General features: G+C 44.6%; 2 protein-coding genes across 2 annotated transcripts; both read left to right on the plus strand.

Moving 5' to 3' along the window:
• On the plus strand, positions 1 to 1,741 carry LOC128305132 (neuronal acetylcholine receptor subunit alpha-5-like). The gene is made up of 6 exons (XM_053042438.1): positions 1 to 67; positions 141 to 295; positions 388 to 536; positions 613 to 986; positions 1,068 to 1,220; positions 1,305 to 1,741. The coding sequence occupies exons 1-6, from the start codon at positions 1 to 3 to the stop codon at positions 1,739 to 1,741; spliced, it is 1,335 nt and encodes a 444-aa protein (XP_052898398.1).
• Positions 1,742 to 3,021: 1,280 nt separating this feature from the next.
• LOC128302702 (acetylcholine receptor subunit alpha-type acr-16-like) lies at positions 3,022 to 4,716 on the plus strand. Its single transcript, XM_053039567.1, has 6 exons — positions 3,022 to 3,082; positions 3,158 to 3,312; positions 3,390 to 3,541; positions 3,607 to 3,983; positions 4,063 to 4,215; positions 4,286 to 4,716. The coding sequence occupies exons 1-6, from the start codon at positions 3,022 to 3,024 to the stop codon at positions 4,714 to 4,716; spliced, it is 1,329 nt and encodes a 442-aa protein (XP_052895527.1).
• The last annotated feature ends 6,748 nt before the right edge of the window (positions 4,717 to 11,464 follow it).

Consider the following 11,464-nt stretch of genomic DNA (forward strand, 5'->3'; position numbering starts at 1 on the left):
ATGTGTAAGGTGATCTTTCTTCTTTATGTAACAACTTTTTGTGTGATTCTGCTAGTGAATAGCGTGGGTAAGGGTTTAAGCGATCTCTTTCACAATTACATGGTAGATGTTTTACTCATCGACGTGTTTCCCATTATCAGTGACAATCAATTGCGTTGGCGAAACTTCATCTATAGAGGAGAAACTTCAGCGGAAACTGTTATGCTCAGATTATGACAAAACACAACGTCCCGTTAAAAATCATCAAACTGCAGTAAATGCTACCATATCCATTGAATTGAAAGAGTTTTATGTGGTAAAGTTTTGAATTGTTATTGCTAAGCTCATTTAGTTGCAAAAAAAAAATAATACGACTGATGCTGACATCCTATATGCAATCCTTCAAAGTTCGATAGCGATTTCCTAATTCTGGCCGTATATTTGACGATCAGCTGGAAGGACGAGTATCTCACTTGGAACAGAGCGGATTATGATAAGGAGAAGGTTATCATCGACTCCAAAGAATTATGGCGACCAACAATCGAGGCAACTGAAACGTGTGTAGATAATTTTAAAAGCGTACACGTACAGAATTGTTTCTCATTAAGTCTTTTACTATCGCTCTACCATCAGTAATAATGCTGGCGTTCTCGATAAATCCTGCTATGGTCATACATGTGAAGTGGTACACAATGGCAGTGTTACATGTGTTTCAACATGTAATTATGAGGCTCACTGTACCAGTACGAATGCAGACTGGCCGTTCGAAATATTGAAATGTACGATGCATTTCAGTAGTTGGATGGAATATTCGACTCAGCTGAACCTCACAGCGGAACCAAAAGTATGGGTAGATAAAGTTAAAGACGATAAAAGATGGAAATTATTGTCTGCCGAAACAGCATCAAGGAATGATATAGATCATGAAAGCTTTCCGTTTATTGCATTCATAACTACTTTAGAAAGGCACATGGGGGTTTATACTGCCATCATGACACCTGGATTTAGTAAGTAACGAACGAAAATTCACCAAATGTGTGATTCTTTTAATTCATTCTTATTTATTCCGGTTGTATGGATCTGTACAGTGATGGTGGCAGTTAATTTAGCAGTGCTAATGATTGACACTACCAGCTCTGATAGGCTGCATATTCTTACGGCAACGTGTTTGGGCCACTATATTTTTCTGCAGTTCATGTACTGGCATCTGGCATACAATAGCAAAGATGTTCCCAATATATGTAAGCTGTTCTACACATATCAGTGCAATTCTACTCCAAACATGTATCATAAAGTTCTTTCGCTTCTTTTAACTTTATCTTTAGTGCTGTTCTTCCGTGACTCGCTGCTTATCAACGTGCTGATGTTAATTTTCACCATCGTGTTGAGGCATACTGCACCAAGAAAGAACAGCTCAGAGCGATGGATGGACAGGCTAGCACTAAGGGCAGCTTCTACTACTATGGGAAGCATATTGTTACAAGCTGATACCGTGATCGACCCAAAAGTATCACGGCCATTGGAGGAAAGCCAAACGGAACGGGAACACAACCGACACGCGGAAAACAGTACAAACGGTGATACAATCAATCTAGTAGTTGATGGATATGACCGCAATAATGCACCTAATGCAATAATTGTGAGCACTGTACAACACCGAGCCGATTTAGGGATCATCTTCATGGACCGGATAATGCTATTTTGCTGTACGATTTGTTATGCTTTTATGCTTTTCAATTTGATACCGAAAAAAATGTTATAGTACGTGGGTACAACATGTGAATTCATTTACCAATGTTTTGTCGTAATTGCATACATTTGGTCAAATAATCGTTGTATTTTTCTATATAACCTATATATTTAATTTTTTTTTGTTTTATACAAGGTTGTCTGCATTTATTGACATTGAGCGAAGACTGTCAAATTGTGTGATAAATGTGTATGTGGAATTCTTTTATATTTTTGTTCAAATTTTATAGAAAATATTTTTGATAAACATTCATTTTCCATACACTTTAAACATTTTTTGTCACCTCAATACAGTTGACCGGTAGGCGAATGTATGCTTTTTGCTTTTTCTGGGTATGATTGGGTTAAGGTTGACTAAACAACTTGGACTCATGTGTTTGGTAGATCATCCGAGAGGCTGATTTGACCATTACGAGCTGTACAGCAATTTTAAATTCAAGACGAATACTGATTTGCTTATCTGGTTTTCAGTGCGCTACTGTAAACTGAGATAAATATTAATAATCAAAAAGTTCACAAGTTCACAGGTTCTTTTGGAAATTGAGTCAAAATGTGGATTTTTCGATATTCCATATGGAAAAAGACAGCGTCATAAGGGTAAATAGGGTTGGGATGATGATGTTGATTTCTGTGGCAAAAAATCCGTGATAAACATTAATTTAAGTGACAACAAATCTAAATGACAACTTAATACTTAATACATTAACAGCATGACGGTCATATCTAATGATATACACCGCTTAACACTGCTTAACCTGTACATTAGTCTTGGCTAGTGTAGTACTCAAAACACGTCATTTTCAAATCTTCAAATGTTTTCTATCTAGTTATTAAATGTTTCAGAACACTTTAACGACATCATGGATCATGCTATTCTTGTCATATACTTAACTTTGGGTTCAGATAATCGCTCAATAGTAAAGGAATCCAGCTTTTACATTTCTGAATAATATCATTATTCATTTCTGGAAGGTGATTCAATTGATCAAAACTGACTATTTATCAACAACCGAAAACAAATGTAACGACGTGAATTGAGAAATAACATTATTGTTGGATTGTAATTGAGCCGCAAATGCTCTGGCTGCCCAGAAACTGAATACCAATTTTCAGGGAGAGCAATTATCGCTGATATAAATTGTGGGCGTACCACATTTATCAATGTACAAAGATGAAACCGAATGTCTATTAAGCTAAGGGGAACGTTTCAGTTGTGTGTTCAGTGCAGAACAGTACACATTTCAGAACAACGTAACGTTGAGACATACAAGAGGCGACGGCACAAATTTGAAAATGTTGAAAATTAAACAGTATTCTGTTGTATTTATTTTGATTCTGTGTTGTAAACATGGTGGTAAGGAAAATGGTTTGAGTGTACGGTAAAACCCACAGTGCCAGTAACAAGGTTCCGATGTTTAAATCTATATAGCCACAATCAATTGTCAGGCTTCTGGTGGTAACATGGAAGGTAAGCTTCTAAGGAATCTGTTCTGTCAAAATTACGACAAAAGCGAACGACCCGTAAAGGATCATAACACGGCAGTCAATGTTACAATGGTTATGCATGTTCAGAACTACGATGTGGTATGTTACTTCTACATTGGAAAAGCTTCATCAAAACAGATAACCGACCGATCAATTTCTTTGTAAAAATTTCCAAGGATGAAGGAAGATCAACATTGTACCTATATGTGTGGATGTCCAACACCTGGCAGGATGAATTGCTAACCTGGGACCAAACTGAGTACGGGATGAATAAATTAATAGTCGAAGCAAGTGAGATATGGCGCCCAACGTTTGTTGCATTTCACAAGTAAGCGAGTAACAAGAGAGAATTTATCTTAAATTTTCAATAACCATTTCTATCTTCATTGCAAGTTTGAAAAGTGGCACTGGCGATAACGCTTGCGAAAACCATCGATGCGAGCTGAAGCCTACCGGAACGGTATTGTGCGTTCCTCCCTGTCAATATGAGGCTCTTTGTGTTAGCAATACCGCTAACTGGCCTTTCGATAATCTCAAATGCACAATGTTCCTGGGCACTTGGCTTGAAGATGTGAATCAAATCAACATCAGCCGAATATCCAACATAACGACAGGAGACATTGAAATGTCGCACGCTGAATGGAAGATCAAATCCGCAGTGGTACTACACATCTTCTTGCCAGACAATACCAGCTACCCATCGTTGGAGTACATCATAACATTGGAACGGCATATTGCTATCTATGGTGCTATTCTAACACCTGGATTCTGTAAGCAACCAGATCAACGGCAGAGGCTTTTCGCAATGTTAATTACCTTGTTTGAGTATTTCTTGTTCGACTCTTTCAGTAATCATCATAATTAATTTGGCAGTGCTTTGGATGAACAGCGGTAGCACTGAGCGGTTTTATATCCTGTGTGCAACTTGTATGGGCCACTTTACATACATGGAGTATCTGTACTGGCGTGTACCGTATCACGGAGAAAACGTTCCCAAAATGCGTAAATATCAATGGTTGTTCTTTACAAATATAATTCTTCTCACTGACTTTAGCTACTTATTCACTTGCAGTAATCTTCTTCCGCGATTCGCTGATAATCAACGCACTGATGTTGATTTTCACCATCATTTTGAGATACACTGCACCGAAGGAAGATAAACCGGAACGGTTTGTCGATAAACTAGCCTTCAGGGTAGCTTCTACGAGCTTAGGAAAAGTGATTCTTCAAACGGAAGCCCAACAAACCGGTATAACCGAAGATGAAAATGAGGATAGAGACAATTCTACCACGTCAAGATCACATAACGTTGATGGTGAAACTGTAAATCTAGTTACTGATGTGCCAGATAGAACTGCACCAGCTACGCGTGTAGGATGTGCGACACTGCACCATACCAGAGTGGCCAGCGTTTTTATGGATAGGATTATGTTTATATGTTTTGTATTGTGTTACGCACTCATGATCTTCAGCCTTCTTCCGAAGGAAAATATGTTAAATTAAATTTAAACGCAACTGTACGCGATCCAATAAAAAATTTGGTAAAAACGAAAAGTAGAGTCTCCGGGCATTCGTTCAAAACGTCGGTGTACATTTTTTTAAGTTTTGCTTTTCAAAACTACGTATTAAAAGGCCGTAGCCGTTTTATTTCACTATAGGATACAACACACGGATATAAAAACTACACAGTTAAAAAGTGCGTCCGTCGTGTGCGAGCGGTACGATCAAGTGTCCTCGGAGCCTTCCGAATGATCCCAAAACTGGGGCCACTCATGTACCCCCGCCTCAGTCTTCGGCGAGATTCGAACGGTTCCGACAGTTTGTTCACGACTCTCACCCTGCACTGTACTGCATCGTTAACACCGTCGTCGCACTAACTTCAACAGTCGTACTAGCTTCCCAGGGAATCCGTACTGCTGCATGGTGTTTCATAGCTCAATCCGATATATGGTATCGTAGATCACCTTGAAGTCAATGAATAGAAGGTGCGTAGGGATCTGATGCACCCGGTTTTTCTAGAGGGTCTACCGCAAAAAGAAGATTTTTGGTGGTGGTTTCCCAGGTTGGTAGTTTCCGATAAAATCTATCCCTGCAAGTCTGCACTAGAGGATTCGGTACAGGATCTTGTAGGATGCATTTAGAACTGTGATAGCTCGAAAGTTGGCACTTTCCAGCCTCGTTGTCTATATTGGAAAGTTGTTTTGGTTTACTTCGCATGCATTTTGCTTTCGACTCACGCATTTTCGTTTACACCAAGCATACGGCAAGGGGTACGAAAGAGGGATGCGCAAAAGCTGCTGTTAAAAAAATGCTCTACTGCCGCGAACGAAACTCGGACGACCAAAACGGAGTGCAATATTTCCCTTTCAATAACTCGCGCCACACTACACTCCCCGCCAGTGTTGGGCGCAATTGAAATTCGCGTGCCAAAAAACTCACACACTTGAATGAATTTGAGCGAAATTCACATCCCGGGGTGGACATGGCCAGCCAGCTCCAGAAGCTGGTGTAGAATATATAAGGAAATCTGCTTTGCTACACCGAGCACTATGGTTGGATGGATTTGTTGGATTTGCTTTCATTTGGTTGGATGGTCAGTTCCTGCGCATGACTGCAGTTTGCTGCCTCTACTGCTGCTACTTGCTGCTGCTGCTGCTGCTGCTGCTGCTGCTTGCTATCGTCTCCACCACAACGTCTACAACGTTTTCACAGTTTCAAAATAAATTTCTTTGTCTATCGATCGTGCGCGAAAAATCATAAACTCGCGTAGTAAACGTCGACCGACTTCCCTTTTCCTTCCTTCGCCGCGGACTGCATCTTGGCTGCAGCACACACCCGGTACACCAGCAGAAAGCGCGAAAAGCACTCGCCGTGTGGGGGCCCCAAACAACTTATGCCGATTGTGCGATTTTTGGAAATTTAACAGCAGAGTTAATTTATAGCACAAAATCGAATTTAAACGGTAAAAAAATGATCGAAAATATCCTGGGATTTTATATATCCTTGGTTATATAAAACATTTGTTTCTATTTGATTAGCTATATCGGCCCGGTTACACGGCTACGCAAGAGAAGTATGCAGTGTACTCAAGCTCCTTCTTCTTGCATTCTATTCTATCTAATGTATTCTATTGTTTGAACGGGATTTTTTCATCTGTTCGTAAATGATCCTACCGTTAGATGCTAGAATAGAAACCATGCTTATTTTCACTTCCGCAATATTCGCAAGCTATTGCCATTGCGATACTCGTGGTGTGGTATTGTTTTCTCTCCCAGATTGAACCGTGAAAATGTCCAGCCTACGTGTTTCGAAACAGTATTGTGGTGGGGTATTGTGTTTAGTATTTCGATTGTCACAATTTCTGCAAGTTTGCAAGCCGGTAATGATGTTATAACAGACACAATCTGTCAGTGTACTACGAAATAGCTAGCATTGTCATAGATTATGAATAAAATCATATTGCAATCATCAGAACTCTCTTTTCCGTTTGATATTTCATACCTCATGGTTCTTGCAATACCATTTCTGTCTTTCTTGATTATTACTTATTCGAAGCTGGATTGTAGGTTCAGCTTATGTCCACCCATCCCAAACTGTCCAAACACTTCATCATATCCCCGTGTAGAATACTGTTCAAACTACATTATTGTAATCTCGGTAACATTTGCATCGTTGTTAGACTGAAATGGTTCTAAAATTTCCAATTCGAAATCCATACGGTTGAAGATCATCACCGCGAAATCGTTGACCTAAATTAAAAAAAAGAACACGAAAAAAGATACTTGAAGAAATCGATACATTGATATAAAACCGATGTGTTCAGTGAAGAACCTATCATAATAGTCTTGCTAAAACATTGTCATGCGTGCTGAAAGCGGTCTCGTTTTTAGCATTGAAAACTCAGTTTGTTTGAGAAAAATTAGTGAGTGCTTTGTGGTGTTGTATCCCTATAATTTGCTACTGACTATCAAATTGTGCCTGAGGAGCACATAGTGTGTTTCATACTGATGTAAATGTGCAAGTGTAAATGTGACGAAATGATCGCAAGTGTCTTCACATTGAGCGAAGAGATCGGCCCAGAAATTCTTGGATTTCTTGACGCACGGACAACCGACCTAAAATTGAAGCATCAAACTTAATACGCGAAAATCAAGCGAACGATCGAAATTCACATTAATATGTGCCACTAGAGTTGACAAAATGCTGACAAATTTGCCCAATGACAGAATCAGCTGGGCAACTGTGAAAACCACTATGCCGTAGTCGCGCACACAATTGTTTTCAGATTTCCGATACCTGGAGAGCATGGTTTCCCAGAGGTGATATCTGCAGCTTGGGACAAATTTGCCCATCACAATTGCTATTGCATACTATCAAACACGTGAGAACGATCGCTAATAAGTAATATCAATAAAACGGAAAGCATCCTTCATCTCGCTCAAACTTTCCGTCAGTTGGTACGAAAATCCATACAAAACTAGCTGTTTTCCGATTTCCGATACCAGGAAAGCATCCACAGAAGAGGTAGCACCTTGTACAGCAAGTTTGGTCGAAAACCGCCGAAAGGTATGCAATGTTTACACACCAACTTTCCCGTTGGTGGAGAAAAATTTCTTCGAAAACTACCAGTTTCCCAATGTATAGTACCAGGAGAGCATCCACGGAAGAGGTAGCCCCTGGTACTGCGCCGTAGGGTATGCAATGTTTATACACTAACTTTGCAATCAATTTTCCGCCGTAAGGTATGCAATGTTTATACACTATCTTTGCAACCAATTTTCCGCCGTAAGGTATGCAATGTTTATACACTAACTTCTCATACAAACCAGCTGTTTTCAGATTTCCGATACCAGGAGAGCATGTTGTTCAAGAGGTAACATCTTCCATCCCCCTCCCCCCCTTCCACAATCAAGATGGCGGCTAGGATGGCGGACAAGATGGCGGCTAAGATGGCGGGCAAGATGGCGGACAAGATGGCGGACAAGATGGCGGACAAGATGGCGGACAAGATGGCGGCTAAGATGGTGGACAAGATGGCGGACAAGATGGCGGCTAAGATGGCGGCCAAGATGGCGGCCAAGATGGCGGACAAGGTGGCGGCTAAGATGGCGGACAAGATGGCGGACAAGATGGCGGACACAAGATGGCGGACAAGATGGCAGACACAAAATGGCGGACAAGATGGCGGACACAAGATGGCGGACAAGATGGCGGCCAAGATGGCGGACAAGATGGCGGACAAGATGGCGGACCAGATGGCGGCTAAGATGGTGGACAAGATGGCGGACAAGATGGCGGCCAAGATGGCGGACAAGATGGCGGCTAAGATGACGGACACAAGATGGCGGACACAAAATGGCGGACACAAGATGGCGGACAAGATGGCGGACAAGATGGCGGACAAGATGGCGGCTAAGATGGTGGACAAGATGGCGGACAAGATGGCGGACAAGATGGTGGACAAGATGGCGGGCAAGATGGCGGCCAAGATGGCGGACAAGATGGCGGCCAAGATGGCGGACAAGATGGCGGACAAGATGGCGGACAAGATGGCGGACAAGATGGTTGCCAAGATGGCGCCCACGATGGCGGCCAAGATGGCGGACAAGATGGCGGTCAAGATGGCGGACACAAGATGGCGGAAAAGTTGGTGGACAAGATGGCGGACAAGATGGCTGACATAAGATGGTGGCCAAGATGGCGGTCAAGATGGCGGACAAGATGGTGGCCAAGATGGCGGGCAAGATGGTGGACAAGATGGCGGACAAGATGGCGGTCAAGATGGTGGACAAGATGGCGGACACAAGATGGCGGACAAGATGGCGGACAAGATGGCGGACAAGATGGCGGACAAGATGGTGACCAAGATGGCGGCCAAGATGGCGGCCAAGATGACGGCCAAGATGGCGGACAAGATGGCGGATAAGATGGCGGACAAAATGGCGAACACAAGATGGCGGCTAAGATGGCGGCCAAGATGGCGGACAAGATGGCGGGCAAGATGGCGGACAAGATGGCGAACACAAGATGGCGGCTAAGATGGCGGCCAAAATGGCGGCCAAAATGGCGGACAAGATGGCGGACAAGATGGCGGCCAAAATTGCGGACAAGATGGCGGCCAAAATGGCGGACAAGATGGCGGACAAGATGGCGGCCAAGATGACGGCCAAGATGGCGGACACAAGATGGCGGAAAAGTTGGTGGACAAGATGGCAGACAAGATGGCGGACATAAGATGGCGGCTAAGATGGCGGACAAGATGGCGGACAAGATGGCGGACAAGATGGCGAACACAAGATGGCGGACAAGATGGCGGACAAGATGGTTGCCAAGATGGCGCCCATGATGGAGGACAAGATGGCGGACACAAGATGGCGGAAAAGTTGGTGGACAAAATGGCGAACACAAGATGGCGGACATAAGATGGTGGCCAAGATGGCGGACAAGATGGCGGACAAGATGGCGAACACAACATGGCGGCTAAGATGGCGGCCAAGATGGCGGACAAGATGGCGGACAAGATGGCGGACAAGATGGTGGACAAGATGGCGGACAAGATGGCGGTCAAGATGGTGGACAAGATGGCGGACACAAGATGGCGGACAAGAAGGCGGACAAGATGGCGGCTAAGATGGCGGACTCAAGATGGCGGACTTAAGATGGTGGACTTAAGATGGCGGACAAGATGGTGGCCAAGATGGCGGACAAGATGGCGGACTCAAAATGGCGGACAAGATGGCGTACAAGATGGCGGCAAAGATGGCGGAAAAGATGGCGGACAAGATGGCGGATAAGATGATGGACAAGATGGCGGCCAAGATGACGGACAAGATGGCGGACAAGATGGCGGGCAAGATGGCGGACAAGATGGCGGACAAGATGGCGAAAACAAGATGGCGAAAACAAGATGGCGGCGAAGATGGCGGCCAAAATGGCGGACAAGATGGCGGACAAGATGGCGGACACAAAATGGCGGCTAAGATGGCGGCTAAGATGGCGGACAAGATGGCGGACAAGATGGCGAACACAAGATGGCGGCAAAAATGGCGGACAAGATGGCGGACAAGATGGCGGCCAAGATGGCGGATACAAGATGGCGGAAAAGTTGGTGGACAAGATGGCAGACAAGATGGCGGAAATAGGATGGTGGCCAAGATGGCGGACAAGATGGCGGACAAGATGGCGGACAAGATGGCGAGCACAAGATGGCGGACAAGATGGCGGACAAGATGGCGGACAAGATGGTTGCCAAGATGGCGCCCACGCTGGCGGCCAAGATGGCGGACAAGATGGCGGTCAAGATGGCGGACAAGATGGCGGAAAAGTTGGTGGACAAGATGGCAGACAAGATGGCGGACATAAGATGGTGGCCAAGATGGCGGACAAGATGGCGGACACAAGATGGCGGAAAAGTTGGTGGACAAGATGGCGGCCAAGATGACGGACAAGATGGCGGTCAAGATGGCGGGCAAGATGGCGGACAAGATGGCGGACAAGATGGCGAAAACAAGATCGCGAAAACAAGATGGCGGCGAAGATGGCGGCCAAAATGGCGGACAAGATGGCGGACAAGATGGCGGACACAAAATGGCGGCTAAGATGGCGGACAAGATGGCGGACAAGATGGCGGACAAGATGGCGAACACAAGATGGCGGCAAAGATGGCGGACAAGATGGCGGACAAGATGGCGGCCAAGATGGCGGATACAAGATGGCGGAAAAGTTGGTGGACAAGATGGCGAAAACAAGATGGCGAAAACAAGATGGCGGCGAAGATGGCGGCCAAAATTGCGGACAAGATGGCGGCCAAAATGGCGGACAAGATGGCGGACAAGATGGCGGCCAAGATGACGGACAAGATGGCGGACACAAGATGGCGGAAAAGTTGGTGGACAAGATGGCAGACAAGATGGCGGACATAAGATGGCGGCTAAGATGGCGGACAAGATGGCGGACAAGATGGCGGACAAGATGGCGAACACAAGATGGCGGACAAGATGGCGGACAAGATGGTTGCCAAGATGGCGCCCATGATGGAGGACAAGATGGCGGACACAAGATGGCGGAAAAGTTGGTGGACAAGATGGCGAACACAAGATGGCGGACATAAGATGGTGGCCAAGATGGCGGACAAGATGGCGGACAAGATGGCGAACACAACATGGCGGCTAAGATGGCGGCCAAGATGGCGGACAAGATGGCGGACAAGATGGCGGACAAGATGGTGGACAAGATGGCGGACAAGATGGCG

Source organism: Anopheles moucheti, chromosome 3 (assembly GCF_943734755.1).
Source record: "Anopheles moucheti chromosome 3, idAnoMoucSN_F20_07, whole genome shotgun sequence".
Taxonomy (NCBI): domain Eukaryota; kingdom Metazoa; phylum Arthropoda; class Insecta; order Diptera; family Culicidae; genus Anopheles; species Anopheles moucheti.